General features: G+C 39.1%; 1 protein-coding gene across 1 annotated transcript in view; it reads right to left on the bottom strand.

The window, feature by feature from the left end:
• INPP5F (inositol polyphosphate-5-phosphatase F) overlaps positions 1-16,241 on the bottom strand; it is a 44,605-nt gene extending 28,364 nt beyond the window's left edge. Inside the window, exons 1-2 of the mRNA XM_083364490.1 lie at positions 15,613-16,241; positions 4,721-4,801 (exon numbers count right to left, since the gene is read on the bottom strand). Of these exons, the coding sequence (XP_083220616.1) occupies positions 4,721-4,801; positions 15,613-15,709 (178 nt within the window). The 5' untranslated portion in view covers positions 15,710-16,241. The remainder of the gene's footprint in view (positions 1-4,720; positions 4,802-15,612) is intronic.
• Positions 16,242-22,387: the final 6,146 nt, after the last annotated feature.

Genomic DNA, 22,387 nt, shown 5'->3' with positions numbered 1-22,387 from the left:
CTGTTCATTACCTTGAATTTTCCACTGAATAAAAGGATATAATAATGAAAATGATTTTTGCAAAATAAGGCAGAATGTTTTTCAGTCCTTATGAAGAATATAACATTTAATGACAATGCATGCCAATGAGCATTAAACTTCTTCTGAAGATTCAGAGTTAAATACTTCCAATTTACTTTTTTTCAAGTACTTTAAAAGGGAGTGATATCGTAGCGTTCTATTATTGTAATAAAGCTCCAAAACAGAATCAGGATAACTGATATAATTACAACTTCATTCATAGAACAATACACCGTACCTAAAGAATATTTTATGCTAATTATGTATTATTTATAGCAGCATAATTATTTATACTGCCTTGGTCAGTATCAATAGTGTCTTTATTTTAGTAGCCAATAGAGAACTACTGAATTAAATAAGATTAAGAAAACCTCAAATAGCATATATCCATAGTTACAGTGGTACAAGTCCACTTAAGCGATTCTCTAACAGCAAATGAAAAAAAAACTGCAGGAAGAGTAATTCCCCCTTGCCCTTTAAGCTTCTTATAGCCTGTGACAAGCTGTTTCAAATTGGAAAATGGGGGGGGGGGGCAGCTGAATAGGGAATTGGTAAAAATGGTTTCATCCATCTTTCAAAAGGAAGCAACTTAATCTCAGTGTCTTCCACAGATGAAAAGAACCCTTCCGTTCACAGAAGGAATAGATTCTCCAGGTGTTTATTCCTTTACAAATGTTTTATGACATCACTATCTATAAACCAACCTATGTGCTCTCAAATTTGCTGTTGAGATTGGAAGAAGTGTATTCTTTGCAGTTCCTGTGAGGTGAAGAAAATGCAATCACGCAAACAGACTTCCACTTATATAACATTGGTTTCATAACTAAATTCAATCGGAAGAAAAGATGAGATATTTCTAAACATGATTTCCTTTACCACAGTGGTTTGTGTGTGAAAAAAGAGAACAATTGTTATATTTGGTGAGAAGAATGATTTTCATTTTTACAGGCAATATCTTGATGACTAAATATCAATTCTAATTTGTTGTGGTGGCCGTTTTCTTCTGGTGTATGGTTTCAGGTCAGATGTGTGTTTGTGTTGGAAAGGTAAGGTCTCCAAGATTGGTTTTCATTTGGAGACAGAAAACCATATTTATATATGGGTATTTCAAAGGATTTTCTGTCTTTTTTTTATCATTTACTTGCCTATTTTGAGAAGTCCATGTTAAATATTTTTTCTTGCAGATAAAGAAAATAAATATGCTTATCTGATTAAAAATATATTATAAGCATAAGCAAGATTTAAAAAAAACAGAAAGGTCATTGCACAAATAAAAGAAAAATCTAGCTTTAGTGGAATAGGTTTCAAGTTTCAAGTTTTATTTAATTACATTAAATAAAAGGTTACATTATGTCTACTAATATCCAGCGGTCCCCAACCTTTTGGGCACTAGGGACCAGTTCTGTAGAGTGAGTCTTTTCCACGGACCGGGGTGTGGGGGGGGGTGCGTGTTTTCGCATGCTGCCTGCATCCTAAGACCAGGGGTTGGGGACCTCTGTACTAATCTATTTGCTGCCTCCCATGGACCACTTTATTTAGGCATTCCCTCAAGTATATGAAGATCTTAAAAGTGAAAGTTCCTAAAAAAACAATGGAACCATTCATGGGATCTTCTTCAAGTAAGTCTCCAGCTTCTTCTGTTTTGGACCTTGCTTTGTTGCATTCATCTGAATGTAAATGAAAGTATTCCTCATGACCATGGATAATGCTGGGTCTGGGAGAAAGCAGTATTTACAGCCAGGAAGAAACAAGCAAAAAGAATTACGGCTCCACCCACCTCAAAACACAGTGGATATTTCTCGTTTTGACTAATAGAATGCATGCCCATCTTTCAATGACAGGAGCAAACCCCACACCAGGCAAGATAAAGCAAGCTGTTACTAATACTGCAATTGTTTATATACACAGTTTAATGACAGTGTTGACAATTGGTTTTTGTATTTTATCTGCAGCATCTAGAAAACAATTTTGCTGCCAAAAAAAAAATGAAAACCCTTTTTATCTCTGTTCCCAGTAAATATTCTTTGTATCCAATCACAATGCAGTCCCTTCTATTAATCTGCCTCCAGAAAGGAAGGGAAAAACACAGCTATGAGTATGTTTTCAGAAGTAGTTTGTTCAAACAGATTTAGAATACATAGACTACCATTATTTATTAATTATAAATAGATTTACTATATTTAAAATATAGTAAAGATATATAAGATATATTTAAAATATATCTCTCAACTACAGTCCTACTTTTCCATTAGCAGAAACTCCTGGGGATTCTGACAGATCTTTGAGCAATGAACTTCTTTATTACATTCCAGTTATTCCACAATAAACCATACTTATCTAAAAATACAAGTTTCCTCTCTTTCTTTAATCTAGTTATTTTTTCCTATGAGCTAGAACTTATCAAAAAAATAGCAGCAGCAATTCTTTGCTTTTCTAAAATTGTAAAGGAAGTAACACTATCCTTAGTTTTTTTTTCCAGAAAGAGGTTGAAGAAACAACAGTGGGATAGATATTCCTCCCATAACTGTCCGAGGAAATGTTCACATAGTACTGCTTGCTCAGTTTAAGGGCACAGAAAACTAAGCTATCTCTGCAAAATAGACTTGCAAAGACAGTCAATAGTAGCTCCTGTTGCATTTTCTGAAACAGGCACTATTATTTCTAAGAAAGAGATATATTCCCATTAGATTTTTGCAGGATACAGCAGAAACATTGCACTAGATTTTGAGAGAGAGAGAGTGCCTCACATACAAACAGTCCCAAAAAGGGTGGGGAGAGTGTTTTAAATTCATATATTGCTTCTCTAGATACAATCCACTATACTTATTTTCCTTATAGCTTTCTAACAGGATAAAGGAAGTACTGAAGTCAGTTATTGATGAAAGCTTGTTCACAAGTGTATACCTAAATTTAGGTTTCAATTAATTTCCTCATAGAATCAATATTTTATCAATCAAATCTAAATCAATCTAAACTATAAAATCTAAAGTTTCAGGTTCTAGAGAAAAAAAATCTAGGTCTAGTGTGATGATCTTAAAAAAGCATCTTTAAGCAGTATATTGTGACAGTATATGGTAGCTTCTCATACCTATCGTTCTCTCAAAAAACTGGAACAAGCCAGACAAATGAAAGGAAAAATGTATAGACCATTTTTTATTGAAATTAGCTAGAATTTTATACCTCAATTTGGTTTGTGAGAAATAATTTTACTAACCTATCTATAATAATCACAAACCAATTCACAAGAAATATTGCTTGCCTAAATATTATTTAAAAATAAGGTAAAGAAAAGCCTGAGGACAAGCCAAGAGAATCTAAAGCAGGCTGACTTCACTTCTGAAATGTTTAAGGTGTGCATACAGTACTATTCTCTCTTTTTCAGCAGTAGATCCAATGTTATTTCATTAGTGAATAACAACCTGTCTAGCTGCCAAAGGTACTTCCCCCCCTCCCCAAAGACAACTGGACTTTCTTTTCAGTTGCCTTTGGAGTAAAAAATGCATCTTTGGGACAACCATGACATGGTTGATTGAGAATCTCCATAGACAAAGGGTCCCCAACCCCAGTCCATGGACCAGCCCCAGTCCGCAGCATGCCAGAAACCGGGACGCAGAAACAAGTGAGGCTCCATCCGAGGGATGCAGTGAATACGCAAAACCATGTCCCCTCCGGTAAGCATAAAAACCTCTTTCCACGGAACTGGTCCTTAGTGCCCAAAAGGTTGGGGGCCACTTCCATAGACAACTTGTCCAGCTTTTACAGTAGCATAAAGCACATGAAACCACTTAAGAGAAGGAAATCTGTAATAAATTGTAGTAACTAGGATAATGCAAACCATTTGGAAAAAAGTGATCCATAAAGCATGCTAGCACAAATGAAGCGCCTTTCTTCAGAGCATGAAAGCAAGTATTATCCTTTGGAGTATCATACCAGTTTCAAAAGTTGTCCCCTAAGCACCTCTGCATGTATGTGCATATCCAGACACTGCTGTTATGATTACTAACAAAGAATATGTATATACGGTAAACACAGAGCAGAAAGCCAGGAACAGCCTTCAAAGTTATAAAGCTCTCAAGAAAAAGTACTATACACACAATAACACGTTCTGTAAGGCATCTCTTTTAAATGCTTTGTAGAGCCCAATTATAATCTGCTCTCCAAAAAGATGTCTTCACATAATATTGGTGATATTTCCATGCTTCTTCCAGAATGTTCAACTCAGCAGCTTTATTTATAATCCCAAACTAAGTTTATGGTTACAAGAATTCTCATTAATATTTTACAGCCACATATTACTAATATATCACATAAATTACTAATGGCTGAACTTAAAACCATTTCAATCTTTCATTAATATGTTTGTGAATGTGTATATATTTCATTCATTTGTATATATTTTTCTTTCCTAACATCATTTGATGTCACGAAAACACTTCATCAAAAACTATGACATAGTTTTAGACAGCTATGTGCTTTCCAATTCTTTATTAATTCAACAAAAAGGTGACACATTACATTGATAGAAGCATTGGCAAAGATCAGATATGTTTTGTCAGTCATGGGTAATTTTAGAGTGGAAGTTCCTATCCCAACAGGCATAACAAATTGAGCATTATTTTAATTATTTCTTCAGGCTGTACAAAGATTTTATTGTCCGTACCTGTATGAAGTTGAATTTTGCCAATAATTCCCTCGATCAAACCCAGACAAACTGGATTCCAAGCCAAAAGAAGATCAGTAGCTGCAAAGGAAGAGGAGGTGAGTTAGACACATAAAGATAAACTTTATCTTATCCATATAATTCAAATATACACTTATTTTATTATTTATCTGGAACAACTGGGTTTCTATTAGGCAAGATGATGGTGTAAACATGCTAGGTACAAATTACTCCATCTAGTTAAGAAAATTTCTTTTAAGAAAATATTATATATTTCTTGATCTAATGCCCTGACTAAAATTAAGTTTGATTTTTTTTCCATAGCCAAGATTTTAGGAAGACTAATTCAAGAGCCTCCATGTCCCTTTACCAACAAGATGGTAAATCAAAGTAGGATTAATTCTTTGAGAAGTCCAATTTCATAATAAGAAAATATATTCATTCTTTCTTAATTCTGTTATGAGGAAAGGTACATAGCTATTTCTGGCTACGGTGACTTCTTCAGAATAAAGATGGAACTCAGCCATTTCTACATAATATTAAACAAAATAAGATACCGTACTTGGAGAGCCAATGAGTTTTAGCTCGTCGGTAAAAGTTCTGGCAATGTTTTTATTTCCTATTCTTATCACCTAACATGTTTAGTATTGCTAGCAGAAGACATATAAGTACGTAGGTGATTCTGAGTTCTGAATTCCTACTTCAGGTGACTCCAAGGAACTCAATACATGATGATACAATACTCAATTGGCAAAGCTTCTCCTAATTTTTTTCAATATACTTTTTTAGTTTTAAATATTTTTTAAAACCATTGATGTCAAACTCTAGAAACAGAAGTCCATTTTACTGGGAAAAGGGAACACCAGGGGAAAAAACAAGAAAAGCAACACTTTATAAATATAAATATAAATAATATAAATATAAATATAAATAAAATCAATAGTTACACAAGCACAGGGGTGTCAAACTCAATTTCATTGAGGGCCGTATCAGCATTGCGGTTGCCCTCAGGGGGCCGGGTGGGTATGGCCAGGGTGGGCGTGGCCTACTGGGTAGGCGTGGCTAGAGTGCGTATGACCTACTGGGTGGGCGTTACCAGCTCTACATCGTTCGCATCAAGGGTGCCTATGGGGGCCTGGGCAGGAGTGGGACAGATCTGAGGGTCTCTGGCAGAAGGAGGGTCTCAGGGCCAGGGCCAAGGCAGTGGGGGCCATTCCCTTAGTTTCCAGGATGGCTTCGCGGGCCGCATGAAACCACTTTGCGGGCCGGATCCGGCCCCCGGGCCTTGTGTTTGACATGTCTGCACAAGCAGATCTTGAGAATTATTGAATTATAGAGATAAAAGATGCTATCAGATCTAACATCCTGCCCACTGCAGAAATCCAACATCACAGACAGATGTCTGTAAAACTCTCCAACCTCTGCTTGAACCCCTCCAGTGGCAGAGAACCAACTACCTCTCTGGCTAATTGGCTCTACTGTCAAACTTTTCCTACCTGCTAAGAAGGTTTTTTTTTCTAAGATTCACTGCCTTCTTATAACCTAAATCCATTTCTCCATGTTATTCAGACAATTGAGGAAAGTTCTTTCCTACCTTTATTTCAAGGCTAAACATTTTTTCATTTCATTCTATAAGACTTAATTACTAATCCCCTGACATCTTCACTGCCTTTTTTCTGAATTTGTTTCAAGTTCTCCAAATTTTTCATAAAGTATGATTCCCACAACTAAACACAATGCTTATGATGAGGTCTGTCCAAACTAGAATACTGTAAGCTGTCTGGAAACAGTGCTTCTGTTGATAAAGCCAAAAACTGCACTTGATTATTTTATAGCCATATCATGCTGCTGACACATATTCAGTTTGTAATCAACTAATATTCTCATTTTTTTCACAAGTACTATTAATGAACCAAATATTCACAAACCCCTTCTTATACATAATTTCCTAAGTGAAGAACTCTGATTGCCTTTGTTAATTTTACTCTGTTGTTTAAGCCATTTCTCTAACTTCTCAAAGGTATTTTGAACTTGATTTCCATCTGTAGTTTTGTGAAACTTGAAAATCTAATACACATTCTCTTCCCTTTTACTTTGCAGCTATTAATAAAAAAATATTTAAAAATAGGGATAGCTAAACGCATCTCAATATTTCACTCCAGTTTAAAGGGACCATTCTTGGAACATAATTTTCATCTGTTATTGTTGTTAGCTGCGAAGTTGTGTCCGACCCATCGCGACCCCATGGACAAAGTTCCTCCAGGCCTTCCTGTCCTCTACCATCTTCTGGAGTCTATTTAAGCTCACGCCTTCAGTGACTCCATCCAGCCACCTCATTCCCTGTTGTCCCCTTCTTCTATTGCCCTCAATCTTTCCCAGCATTAGGCTCTTCTCCAGTGAGTCCTTCCTTCTCATTAGGTGGCCAAAGTACTGTATATACTTGAGTATAAGCCGAATTTTTCAGCCCACTTTTTGGGCTGAAAAATTCCACTTCGGCTTATACTCCAGTCAACAAAAAAACTTACCGAGGACTTGTGCGCGGCCGAGGCTTTGGTGCTTCCGGGATCGCGCGCACCGGAAAGAAGCGGAAAGAAGCAGGCAGACAGGGCGCGGAGGTCCGGAGACCTGCTGACGTTTGGGGAGGTTTGGGGAGGTGCGCGCGCACCTCCCCAAACCTCCCCAAACTTCAGCAGGTCTCCGGACGGCGGCGGCTTGGGAGAGGTGCGCGCGATCCTGGAAGCACCGAAGCCTCGGCCGCGCGCAAGTCCTCGGTAAGCTCCGGGCGGTCACTTGCTTCGCGTCTCCTGAGGGAAGGGGGGGGCGACTGGAGCGGGCGTGTTTCCTCGCCTGCTGGGCGCCGCGATTTGCCCAGGGAACGCGCGGGCCCCGAATGGCAGCGTGGAGCGAGGAAGCGGACAGCCAGGGCTTCCCCGAGAGCCGCGGCCACACAGGGTATTCCTGTGTATTCAGGCTTGCAAAATGGTGGATCGAGCCTCTGCTGGCGGCAGAGGCTTGCAGAGCGCGTATCCAGCCTCCGCCGGCAGTGGAGGCTTGCAGAGCGCGGATCCAGCCTCCGCCGGCGGCGGAGGCTTGCAGAACGGCGGATCGGCTTATACTCGAGTCAATAACTTTTGCCAGTTTTGGGGGGTGAAATTGGGGGTCTCGGCTTATACTCGAGTCAGCTTATACTCAAGTATATACGGTATTTGAGTTTTATATATATATCTGTTTTTATATATCTGTTATATATCCTCTTAATTTTCATATCATACAGTCTATATTTAACTAGTTTGCTAATCAGAGCATCATATGATGTACATTAACATTAACAAATCAAGATCAACTATCTCTATTATTTTCACAGCTAAGTAAGGAAATAACCTTATCAGAAAGCAAGACATTTGTTTCTCAAGAATTATTATTGACCTATCCATGCTGACTTCTAGTAATTAACAGAATGTTTTCAAGGTGCTTTCAATCAATCATTTTATGATTTACTTAAGAATCTTCCCAAATAGCATTATCAGACTGACGGGTATATAACTCTCTATATCTTCCTTTTCTTACTTTTAAATTGTTGTTCTCCTGGCACTTTGCTAGTTCTACCAGATTTCTCAAAGCTCATATGTAAAAGTTAGTATGTCAATATCATGAATGTGATACACAATAAGACAAGAAAACATTTTGTTACAATATATCACAGCCAGAGAGATCATAGAATCTTACATCTGGAAATATGATCAGAGCTTACCTCATCCAACCCCTTATTTGTTGTAGGATCTGATAAAGTGGCTGCCTGGAATAGATGGGTGGCGCCTTGGATTGTATAACTCTACGTCTACGTGACCTATGTATGCCAATTCAAGTACAGCTAGTTTACTAGCAGCTCTGGGAAATGAAATGCTAAAAAGATGCCAGGAGGAGGAAGTCTTCTGCAATTGGGAGAAAAACTCAAAGTGAATTTGAACAGGCAATTGTAACAGCCATATCCGGGATTACCTCATCGCAATGAGGACAGCAAAATGTCAATATTTCTCCAATCTTACTGCATCTGCTGATAATCATCCTAAACAGCAGACCTTTTTAGGATAGCCCAGTCCTACTGGGTAAGGAGTGCCCCATCCAGAACATCTGAGGCATTTTTTTTTTAGATTATTCTGGCTGGCTGTAAGATAAAATCACTCTGCCTTGAACTCTGATTGTGTCAGGCCAGAGTGCCTGAGTTACAGTCTTGTGCTGTGATCTGGGATGGGTTTATGCTGGTAACTCCTAAGGAAGTGGACAGGGCTCTTTATATTGTCATTGTTCACTGGATCTGGCTGCTTTCTGGATCATGATAGCAGCCAAGAAGGTCACCTGCAGTAGGGTTCATGTTGGTCTCTCTGACGTGTGTGTGTGTGTCCAGTCTCAAAAGAGGGGTGGTATATTTCTCAAGAGCCCACCATTAGATCCAACAGTCTTCATTATCTATCAACCAGTATCCAACCTTCCCTTTCCCTTTAATGGTTTAGGAGTGCGACACCTGCTTTGGTTGCCACTTTGCTTCTGTGTGAATTCAAGGAGCTGGGCATTACTTATAAAACCTAACATGGCAGAGAACCTGGTTATTGAGGAGCCACCAATCTCCTACAGTATCTGCTTGGCAGGGTTAGCATATTCTGGATTCCAACAATTAAACAATACCATCTTTTGGGACCCAGAAGGACACATTCTCTGCAATAGTACCTGACTTCTGGAAAGAGGTTCACCTCAAGATTCGAACGTCCCCCACCCAGTGATATTTTGAAGGGCCCTTAAGACACCCCGCCATTTTGCAGGGACAATTTATGCTTCCTTTCTTCCTTTCCCTTGTTCCCATCCAGGTTTGTTTTCTTTGCTATCTTGTTTGTATTTTTGTACTCTTATTTTTTAAAAAAAAACATTTTAAACTATGTGTAAATTGCCTGGAGTTTCTGGGAATCAGAAGGCATATAAATGACTGAAATACAAATGTTGAACAACAAAGGAAGGAACCCTTAGCACCCTATTCAGTGCTATTCAGCTAATGCAGAGCCGCTATACTATAGCTGAGGTCATTCAGCCAATTATGAATCCATATAACAGTTGTAGCATCAAACACTAATTTTATCATTATACTAATGAGGACAGGATGAAAGATTTTGAGTTCCCTGTTGATCTTTAATTCTGTTGAAACAGGTCCAGAAAACCCATGGGGAGGTACAACAGAGACAAGAAATTTTTAGAAAGAGAAAATGGGCTACCTAATATTCACCACTTTGAAATGCAAATCATAAAAATGGATTTACCTTCTAAGTTCAGATTTCAAGCTTCCTTATTAGAAATTTCTACAAGTTGCTCTTTTGACACTTATGTCTAAAGTTGACTAAGATTAACAAAGATATTTTTACTTAATTCAAAGCCCAGAAGCAAACTACATTATAAAAGATATATAACTGTTCAGCCTAGAAAATGAATCTCCAACAAAAGTAAATGCACAAAAACAGCTCTGAAAACTCACTTAATCCACTTAACAGATTTTCTTAAACTTAATTACAAAGATAGCCCTTTAGAGTAGTTTCTTTCTTTACAGCTTTTACCGTGCACAGTTCAAACTACTGTAGCTTATTTTAAGCTAAAACCAAAAGGGAATATCATGTTTCACAATTCAATGATACAGAAGCATTCAGAAACTGGTACCAGTCTCTTTGTCCACTTCACTGTCTGAAATTACAGTAATCCAACTATGGTATTTTTAAATCAAACCCTTACATAATGTTATCTAAGTTAAATGTCAAAATATGAGTATTGGGGAAGGGGAAGCAGAAAAATGCAGGAAAATCTCCCCACAACAAAAAAGAACAACCTAAAACAATACCAGGAAATTAATTAAGAGTTCTGTATTGTGTTGATAAACATCTTATTCAAAGAAACATTTGATTTACAGCAAATATATTTTACGTAAAACTATTTTAACTATTACAGCAGCAGTTTTTACTGCATTTTATTTTTCTGGTTTGTATAATTCTTTACACTTTTAAGCACCCAAGTAAAGAACAGACATTGGCAGGACAAGGTACACATTTCAATATGTTTCAGACCAAACTACATGTAACTTAAAAATTAATCAACTGTTGATTGGATCTAGTCTTGGGATATTTGGCACAGAAATGATTGATAGAGAATAATCACAGTTGTAGGTGATAAATGGGAATCACAACAAAACTCATAATCATCTAGTTTTAAATGTTCCACTTCATGAATGGGTCACATTTGATCAATAGACAAAGAGAGATACTCCAAAAATAGGAAGAAGTAGGGAAAATGGAATCTGATTAAATTTCAACCACTGGCAAACTGAAAGCTACTTTGGAGTTAAGGTTAAAGATATAGGGCTAGAAACTGGAAGACTATGAATTCTAGTCTTGCCTAGGCACTAAGCTAACTGGACGATTTCAGATCAATTACCATTTCTGAAAAGGTTGCTAAAAAACTACTGTATATGGATTTGTCCGTGTAGTTGTCAATAGTCAAGACAGACTTGAAAACAGAAACACAAAAGGCAAATAATTACACAAACTATCTGTTTCGATGTAACATAGCTTTCCACATTTTCAAACACCTCTTAAAAAGGACAATCAAAGGGATTCCAAAATGAAGCCAAAAAGAAAGAGGATCCTTATCCAATTTGAAATTCAAGAGAAAACCTAGATGTGCTATTGAAAATACTGGGGGGGGGGATCAGAAGAATCTGCTGCTTTTCAAGTATCTCCAAAATCAGCACAGTATCAAAGAAAATCCTTCTAGGCACCAGAGGAAGTCAAACCATCTTCCTAATGCTGTATTTTCTTCAAAGATAATTACAACCTAATTCTTATTACAGAATTTCAAAAGTCAGTCTACAACAGGGGTGTCAAACTCAATTTCATTGAGGGCCGCATCAGCATTGCGGTTGCCCTCAGGGGGCCGGGTGGGTATGGCCAGGGTGGGCGTGGCCTACTGGGTGGGCGTGGCTAGAGTGCGTATGGCCTGCTGGCTGGGCGTGGCCAGCTCTACATCGTTCGCATCAAGGGTGCCTATGGGGGCCTGGGCAGGAGTGGGACAGATCTGAGGGTCTCTGGCAGAAGGAGGGTCTCTGGGCCAGGGCCAAGGCAGTGGCGGCCGTTCCCTCACTGTTTCCAGGATGGTTTCGCGGGCCGCATGAAACCACTTCGCGGGCCGGATCTGGCCCCCGGGCCTTGTGTTTGACATGTCTGGTCTACAAGGTACATTGAAAATTCTAGCAAATTTGATTTTCCAATATTTACCTTCAAGAAATACTTTTTGCAATAGCTTATTGCCAAGGAATGTTTGAGTATCTACAGTATTAGGGACTCTTTCTTTAGTCACAAATATAATTAGACAAACCTGTTATGTTGTGGATGAATTACAGGTAATCATTGATTTAGGATCACAATTGAGCCCAAAATTTATGTTACTGAGACCATTTTCAAGTGAGTTTTGCCCCATTTTATGACCTTTCTTTCCACAGATGTTGAATGAATCATTGTAGTTGTTATTACTGCAGTTATTAACATGGTTAAGTGAATCTGGCTTCCCCACTGACTTTGTCAGAGGGTCGCAAAAGCTGATCACATGATCCCAGGACACTGCAACTGTCATAAATATGAACCAGTTGCCAAGCATCCAAATTTTGATTATGTAACCATGGGGATGCTGCAACAGTCCTGAGTGTGGAAAATGGTCACTTTTTTCAAAGCTGTTTTGACTTTGAACTGTCACTAAACAAACTGCTGTAAGTTGAGGACTATTTGTATGAGTGGCAAATTTGGCAATCATTGTTAAACTGCTTATAGAGTTTGAAAAACTATGCCAAGACATTACAGCAAACTTTGCTACATAATGCCACAAATAAACAAAACCAACCATTTTAGCTTTCACTCTTTACTTCATTAGCACAAACTCTAAACTCAAAAATAAGTAGAAAATGTGAACAGATTGTCATTGAAGCAAAAAATATCTCCGAAGGATAATAAAAGAACAAGCATATTGTCATTTCAATATGTTTCACTCTCTTACTCATGACTCTGCGCAATCAGCAGGAATTCAATGCTTAGTCAAATCTGACATAGACAATATAATTATGATTCTTCCTAAAATGTTCAGAAACCAGCTCATAACAACCAGCTCAGAAAAAAAGCAGCAAAGCAGCAGTCAAAGAGCTCTTTGTAGGACAGATCAGCAATCCATTATTGGCACTTCTTCAAAACAGGAGAGTGATAGGTCTCACCTACCTGAATTATAACAGAGATAAAATGTTAAAAAAACATATCTGCATACTCGTATGATGAGAACTTTTTAAAAACAATGAAAAATGAAATAGCCCATTCAAGGCTTAGCTGAAGACTTTATCTTCCCACTTTACTATGTGTCAAGCACCCCAATTTCTCCAACCAACTTCATCCTTAAAAGTAGAATAATTAACTATGTGGCTACTTCATATACCAGAAGCATACATACCTCTGGTTCTGTAAAGGATCTTGCCATTAGTCTACTAAAATCACCATAATGCTCCTAAATGAAAATATTTTTAGAACTTCATTCATACTGTTCATCAACACTTAATTTTACTCTCTGTATGGCTGTAAGTAGGTTAACTGCTCTGGCTGTGTCAGCTTACCAATGGATGAACACCAAATTTGTTGTGTAAAGAAGCCTGCAGAGGAGCTGATCACAACCATGGGGAGATGCATAGTGCAGTGGATTCCCCCAATCTGGCCAGTTAAAGTGGGGGAAAGCACAACTGATCATCAGGCTGGATGTCAGCCTTACCAGGTAGGCCAGAAAGAAAGCATGATCAGATGAGCTAATTCTACTTTATTATACCATTCTTCCCATCTCTTTTACAACCTAAGAAATTAGGGAGGCTCTCTTTTTAGTCTCTCACCTTGCCCATTATCCACCTGCAGACTAACTACGTATGCTGTCTCTTATCTGACCATTCCCTTGGCAGCATATCTGGCTCCATCTCCCAAGATGGAAGCAAATGAAAAATGATTACTTTTTCAAAACCCCCAGCCCTGCAAAAAGCTGAGTAGCTCCAACTAAAGCAGCAGAACTGATCATCACAGGAGAGTGTTGCTGGCTTTTAAGAGAACCAGCTCTTCTATTTTACTGGGCATTTCCCCCAGGTTTCAATCCTGCTTTGACCCATATAGGAAAAATACATGGATCAGCCATCTTTCAAAACTCACTTCCACATCACTTTGATTGATAAATGGATTCCCATCTGCTGATGATGTCAAGAAAAAAAACAGGATTTTACTTAACATTGATACACTACAGTTACACAAGCAGCACACTACCACATGGCAATAAAAAGAAGAGGGACAGTAAATGCAGAATTTAGCAATAGGAATTAATTCTATGACGGTACAGCATACCCAAGAACAGGTGGATAGCACTTCATCTCCAAATGGCATACAAAATCTCTTACGCATATATATCCAACTGATTATGGCTAAGCCAAACAGACAATTTGATGTAACATTACATCCATTAAACATGCCTCAACTTTATTCCCGTGACCGAAATAAACCTGTTGCAACAATTCAAAGATTAAAACAGAGGAAGAGAGGAAAAAATCCATATACCAATATTTCAAATAGGCCATTTGATACACCCACAGTAAAACAACAAAACTCCCGGCTTTAACTCTCTTATCTAAAGGTCAAGTACAACAAGCCCAGAGATACTGGACAGCAGGAGATCCAAAGCCCACACTAGAAAAAGGCAGGCAAGCATGAGGCAACATTACCATCCAAAGAAAAGATATTAGGGAAGGATTTTAAAAAGAAAATGGCACGTCTTCTGCAAGATCCAGGGTATCCCAAGGCCCTTTCCTGGTTCACTCTGTAAAATGCTTCAGGTATTTAAAGAACCCCCTTCAGGACTGAACACGGCCTCCCCTGAACATCCCGGACGTGCTCATTTCTCCACTTCAGAGGAAGCGGACTTGCCCCCTCCTCTATTGCCCCCCTCCTTGGTGGAGCAGTGGGCTAATGCCTCCTTAAGTAAGACCAGCTGCCTGCAATTAGTGCAGGTTCGCGTCCCACCAGGCTCAAGGTTGACTCAGCCCCTCCATCCTTCCCAGGTAGGTAAAAAGAGGACCCCGATTGTTGGGGGCAATTAAGCCGACTTTGTAATAATGCCGCTTGGGATGTGTGTGTGAAAGCCCTAATAAGCAGGCATATACATAGAATGAAGGCTACTGCTAAGCACATTGATTTGTGCTTCTTAGATTGTAAGCCGCCCTGAGTCTTCGGAGAAGGGCGGGATATAAATGGGATTAAAATAAAATTAAAAAAAAATATTTGCAGGTCAGCACTTGTCACCAGACTCCGACTCCTTCACCCTCCCCTCCTCCTCCTCCTCCTCCAGATAACACGGGAGACCTCCAGGTGAGCCAATGTGCACGCCTTCGCCCAGTGCAGGGGTAGGCAACCTCGGCTCTTTTATGACTCATGGACTTCAACTCCCAGAATTCCTGAGCCAGCCAAGCTGGCTCAGGAATTCTGGGAGTTGAAGTCCATGAGTCATAAAAGAGCCGAGGTTGCCTACCCCTGACCCAGTGGATCAACTGCCCTCCCTCCCTCCCTCCCTCCCGGCTGTCCGAGAGCCTCACCTCCCTTCAGCAGGTGCCCTTCCCCTCCTTCCAGCTAGCCTGCCCATATACCCCTACCCCCCCACCCCCGAGCTCTTCCTCCTCCTTCTCGGGACCGGCAAAGTCCCGCCGACGCCAGGTTTAACCTCCTCCGAAGAGTTCTTGCTCCCGCTCCTCGCCCTCCTTTCCCCGGGGTGGGCTCGGTCCGGCCACCGGCTGCGGACCAACTCACCGGGTCGGAGCTGGAGGCTGCCGTCGGCGCGGCTACACCAGAGCGCCCGGTTCTCCTGTTGCAAGATGTAGTGATCCTTCGCTTGGAAAAGCTCCATGGCGGGGCAACCAAAGGAAGGCAGGGAGCGAGGGAGGGAGGAAGCAAAGGCAGAGGGAGACAGAGAGAGAGAGAGAGAGAGAGAGAGCACCGCTGCGCTCAAGGAAGCCGCTGCCGAACAAGAGGCGGCCAAACCCAACCGGACCCTGCCCTCCGCCGCCGACACCGGGCACCACCCAACCGTCTCAAGGGCGGCAATTCCGGGAACAGCCGCCGCCGCCGCCGCCGCCGCCAAGCTTGTTGGTTGTGCTCCGACCGGACGGGTTCCGGCGCGCGCATACCGGCGGGACACGTGACCTCAGGCTTCCCTTCGCCCCCCCCCCCTTTTTTTCTTTTCGTTTAAAGGGAAAGCGCCGCCTTACCCGCCGCGCAGCTCTACGTTAAGGGAGGGGGGGGGAGAAAAGGGGGGAGGGCCCCCGAAATAAATCAATCTACTTCCGTGTTTTGGTTAATTGATTAAGGGGCTTAAGTATATTTATTTATTTATTTATTTATTTATTTATTTATTTATTTATTTATTTATTTTATTACATTTATATACCGCCCTTTCCCGAAGTATATTTATTTATTTATTTATTTATTTATTTATTTTATTACATTTATATACCGCCCTTTCCCGAAGTATATTTATTTATTTATTTATTTATTTTATTACATTTATATACCGCCCTTTCCCGAAGTTTATTTATTTATTTATTTATTTATTTATTTTATTACATTTATATACCGCCCTTTCCCGAAGTATATTTATTTATTTATTTATTTATTTATTTATTTATTTTATTACATTTATATACCGCCCTTTCCCGAAGTTTATTTATTTATTTATTTATTTATTTATTTATTTATTTATTTTATTACATTTATATACCGCCCTTTCCCGAAGGACTCAGGGCGGTTTACAGGGTGATTAAAAACAAAAATACAAAAGTTAAAAACAGATTTTAAAAAAAATTATATTCGTCCCTGCATAAGTAAAACCCCAGTTAAAATTAAAATTAAAACTAAAATTCAAATTCTCAGCCTGGGCCAGAGAGCTCGAAGAGCCAGGTCTTCAGGTCCCGGAGGAATGAACGGAGGTGGGGGGCGGTCCTAAGCTCCACTGGCAGCTGGTTCCAAAGGGCAGGCGCCCCCACTGAGAAGGCCCTATCCCTGGGTGTCGTCCGCCGGCAATCTCTTACCGGTGGCACTCTGAGAAGACCCTCCCTGTGGGAGCGCACTGGGCGAAGGGAGCTTGATGCCGGCAGCAGGTGTTCCCTCAGATATCCCGGACCCAAGCCATTTAGGGCTTTATAGGTCATCACCAGCACCTTGAATCTCACCCGGAGGGCAACCGGGAGCAAATGCAGCTCGCGGAGTAGAGGTGTTACATGGGAGTATCGGGAAACCCCCATCACAACTCGCGCGGCCGCATTCTGCACCAGCTGAAGCCTCCGAGTGGTCCTCAAGGGCAGCCCCATGTTAAGTTAAGTTAACATCCGTTTTCCTTTGGGGAGCTTAAGGCAGCCCTGTGAGGTAAGTGGGCTGAGTTGGGTTAAGGGTAGACCTCGACTTAACGACCACAATTGAGCCCCAAATTTCTGTTGTGAAGTGAGACATAAGTGAGTTTTGCCCCCATTTTATGTCCTTTCTTGTGCACAGTCGTTAAGTGAATCACTGCAGTTGATAAGTTAGTAACCTGGTTGTTAAGTGAAGCTGGCTTCCCCATTGAGTTTGCTTGTCAGGAGGTCGCAAAAGGTGACACTGCAACTGTCATATGAACCAGTTTGCCAAGCATCTGAAATGTGATCGTGGGGATGTTGCAAAAGTCGTAACTCTGAAAAATGGTCAAAAGTCCCTTTTTTCATTGCCATTGTAACTTTGAACACTCACTAAATGAGCTGTTGTAACTTGAGGACTACCTGTACTATCTTAGGATCCCCCGCCGCTCTGACTGCTTGGGATGGCAATGAAGAGCTGGGAATCCGCACCCTTTTGAAGACTCTTTTCCTTACCCCAAACCAACTGCCTTTGCCAATTGAAAATAAAATTGCCAAGTGCCATTTTTCAAATATAAACTGTATAAAACAAAGATTTTGCTATATGGCCATGGTTACAGTTTGCACTCGCGTAGGGTCTAAAGTGAAGTTCTGCTTTTCTCTGAAAACCTTTTTTCTTTTTGCCATAATTTAATTTCTTCCTATAAACTTGAATTATCTGTGTTTAGATCACTTTACTTATCTGCAGAATATATACCTTTGCAAAACTGTTGAACATGATTTGTTGGTACAATAGTGAAATCGATTCATATCAACAAATTTATTTGTGAAATACGTAAAGATTCAGCATTTTCTTTATTTTTCTCAGGTTTTTTTAATTTATTAATGTCATTTTCTCTGTTCTCCCTATTCCATTTTACTTTCATTCTGAGTCATATGTTCCTTACTGGAAATAATCTCTTTAATCTTTCTCTTCTCAGCAAGCAAAGCAGGTAAAGGATAGTTTGTTTATTTCAGCTGGAGTGGAGGAGAGATGTGAAGATTAAAAATCTCTGTTGCCTGAAATAAATTATGTTTATTCTCAGAGAATTCTTGAGGAATTATGTCTCACTGGAAACACTGACACTAGAAACTAAAACCAAATGTACAGCACAAATCTGTTCATACTGTTCATACAAATTCATACATGTAATGTTAATTTATTCAAACAAATAAGTATGTTAGATGTTTTGTGCCAGCCATTGGCAGTTCCCCAAAAAGGTCATCAGATGGCAGCAAAGAGGCTTCTTTGCTTCCACTGATGAGCCAAGGGTCTCAGACCCGACAGCCCCATTGGCGAGAGAGTTTTATGGTCAGGGAGGGACCAAGACCCCCCATAAATACCTCTGCACGAGGGGCTGCTCTTTTTTCCAGTTCCATTCTCCTTCCAGTTCTACCTCTACTCCTAGCCCCTAGTCCTTCTTCTGTTTTAGTTATGTAATGCTAGCTTGCTTTTATTTTATTTCTCTCTCACATGCAGGCATGAATGCTTTCATGCCAAGTATTTCTTTCTCTTTAATCTATCATTGAATAAAGCTAATATGATTGCATCTCTGCGTGATGCTTTTACTTGGAAGCACCTTTAACGATCCATCGTGAGATCACCTCACAAAGTATTCCAATTGTATGTTTACTTTATGCAGCACCTCTTTGTTCTTTTATATTCTGCGTAGTGTTGTCCTTGAGTATTTGGTCCTCTCAACAAGAACAAATGTTGCTTCCTGTCCCACATGTATCCAATACAAATCAGAATCACAATAGAGCTGGAGGGGACCTTGGAGGTCTTCTAGGCCAACTCAAACAGGAAACCTATACCGTTTCAGACAAGTGACAATTAACACAGCAACCTTATTTGCTTCCCTATTTGCCTTATTTAAAATCTTATTTATTTCCTCTTCAGTTCTGAATCTTCTGTAGGCACACTGGCTGAGGAATTCTGGGAATTGAAGTCCACAAGTCATAAAAGGACCAAGTTTGAAGACCCCTGTTCTATAGTGTATGAGTCCTTCGTTCAGCCCTTGGTAAAATAATGAAGAGAAGATTCACTAATTGGATATGTATTTAGTAGTTATTACAGTGGCACTGTTAGCATTAACAATAATCTTTTTCAGAAAAGCCTAAGTAAAAAGACAGATCTTCAAATGACAACACAGAAAGCAGTGGAAGAGGAGGTATACCAAGACAATAGCAAAAAAATATGTATGAGTAGTAAAAAAAAAAAAAGGTTCTTCACTGATGGCAGTTATCAAAAGCTCGAATGAGATCAATGAACAATAGTCTGTAAATTCAAATCCAGCAGTCTCACAAACTCCAGGTGAGAGAGCAAATAAAAGTAAGAACATTATTAGTAAGCCAACCTTGAGTGGATGAACTTGAAGTCCAAAGATCAGGGCAAACAACAATATAAAGATAAAATTTAAGAGCATGAACACGAGCTGAAGAGTAAAGCTAATATATTAAGAAATAAACCAGGTATACTCTATTGTTTTCCAGCTCTGACAGCACCTTGCTCATACATATTTATAATCGGGGCCTCCCTGGACATTGTTTTCTATCCAGCTATTTTTTACATACTTATTTTTAATTCCTTTAAGAAGTTGGGTTATTGTAAGAGAAGAAGTGGCAGAACCTTGGGCAGAGTTAAAAGTTCAGTCTAGAATTTCTACCTAGCCACAAGTAGACTAAGTCCAACTCCCCTTGAATTCCATTGACCATTATCTAACTTTAAGAAGAGGCTATTACGGTAGTTGAGAAGATTCCTGTGTGTAGGCCTTTTAGCGATAAATCAATTCAATTGGACCTTCAAATGTGGACCTGGCTTTTTGCACCTGACGCTTATATTTAGCTGTGAGGTTTCAAAATTATCTCTTGTTTTAAACATACCAAGTTAGGAAATTCCACAATCTTCAGGCACAAATGGAAACTTCCTTATACCATCAGCAGTTCCCAGCTTATGATGCTTGCTAATTCTACATATTCTTTAACTAACTAAAGTTGGTGTATTTACTTGACAACCTTAACTTTTCAGTGTTTCCTTATCGTTTTCATTTAAAAAGACTACATTTATCAAAGCTCCTTTTCTAAATTTTAATTCATCATAACCCAAAAATTATGTGTTCCCCAATCCTATTCTTCCTTGTTCAGAACTAATCACTAATGAATTCAACTGGGTTAAATTGGGAGTACTGAGCCCACACAACTATCACTGTTGTGATTTCACTTTTCTGTAATTGGTGATAAGTATTCCTTAATGAATTGTGACAATGTTCATACCCTCTGTTCCCCCCCCCTTTTTAAAAACTATGAAAGAAACACTTCTTTTATAAGGAGGGTATCAGAAATTGGTGGAATAGTACCAACACATTTTTAATGTTTTATCTGTTTAGGATATGATGAAATTGCCTAATGAAAACATGAATTTGTCTCCAGCCAAAAATAGACATGATTATGACAGCTATTGTATGTTTTCTCACTTTTGCTAAAAATACCATCCTACTAATATGAGTTGCAATTTAAAGTAAAAAAAAGCTTTCCATTTTGTTTATGCAGTCAGATTTAATATTTCCAAGTTAAACCTGGATATTTAAAGAGAAGGTTCTTATAATTTGAAATGCATAATAAAAATAATATCAATCATTTGATTATTTTGAAAAAGTTATTAGCTATTTACATTCTGTAATTAATTTCTCAGTAGAAGGAGACTGTGAAAAAATAGATTGGTGTTCTGATGAATCAAGATTCAGGAACAGTTCAGAGTTTCAGGTATTCCTGAAGGCTAACCAAGCTTCAGGCAACATCAGCAGTCAGTTCAATGATGTATGCAAGCCAAATTGTCTTTGTAGGCACCTGGTACATTTTATGAATATCTGCCAATAGGTTATGAAGGAACCTAGAAATAAATATATGCAAACTGATAAGATTCTAGGATGCATCAGCTGCAACATTTGATTCTCTGTTGACAAAAATAAAGTATTGATAAATAAAAGTATTGTTCCATATTGAGACAGTAGAACCTCTGCTATTTGTTCAATAATAGTAAGACAGTAGGTGAAAATAGATTTATAAGACAAGTGGTAAATGCCAACCAAATCTCAGTTCTTCTTAGATTTTCTTCTTAGAAATGTGGGATAGTAATACCATTACAGTAAGTGACAATCACAATACCCTTATGGAAACAGTGAGAAAGTGTTACAAATATGGTCAACTTCCCTGTAGCCCTTTATACTATATTGGGCAGCTGACCTATTTGGTCCCAGGCCTAGGGTTGATGATTATTATTTGTCTAAAACCTTATTTTGCTTTTGTTGTTTATTAGATCATTTTAGTCTTGATGGTCTGATTTAATGTTTTAGCTGTATTTATGTTTTTTCTATGCTACCCAGAGTTCATTGGAGTTGAGTTGGTAATAAATGTAAATAAATAATAATAATTAATACAGACAATTACGCAATAGCAGCAAAGGATGGGCTGTTTTAGTATGGAGAAGAAGCTTCTGCAACCAAATACAGTATGATTGCTCTAGTATAGCTATTATAATGCCTGCTAATGTCCTTTGTCCTCCAAAACATATGCTACAAATATGCAGAGCAATCTCAGCTGACACCCTCTTCCTTATAAAAGAAATATAAAACCACTAGTAACCTTAGAGGCTGGGTCACTTTGTTTAGTAATGCCCTTCACCAGGAGCCTGTTATAACCTGTGTCATTACTGAAACTTGCATGATAATATACAATAGAAAGCTACAAAGAATCTACAACTGTAAATATTGAATTGCTAAAACATTAACTAAAATATGCCTCCAATACACTCCAGTACACAAGAATACTTCTTGTAGTTTATAGAAGTGGTGTGAAAGTCTCAGCCATATTGCAATACAATAGAATAAAGCCCCCTCCTGTAGCCATAGGAGTATTGCAGTAGCCTAGAGCAGTGTTTCTCAACCTCAGCATACTTAAGCTGTGTGGACCACAACTCCCAGAATTCCCTAGGCAAGAAAGCCAGCTGGGGAATTCTGGGAGTTGAAGTCCACAACATCCTACAGTTGCTAAGGTTGAAAATCACTGGCCTAGAGGAGAAACAAATGCATATTTATTGAAACTTATTTCCTTAAGGAGTACAAATTCAACACATCAGCTAAGCAATTCTACTACTCTTATCAGAA

Source organism: Vipera ursinii (assembly GCF_947247035.1).
Source record: "Vipera ursinii genome assembly, chromosome: 5".
In the NCBI taxonomy this organism is placed as follows: Eukaryota; Metazoa; Chordata; class Lepidosauria; order Squamata; family Viperidae; genus Vipera; species Vipera ursinii.
Note: the sequence above shows the minus strand (reverse complement) of the source record. Positions and strands in the feature narration are given on the sequence as shown.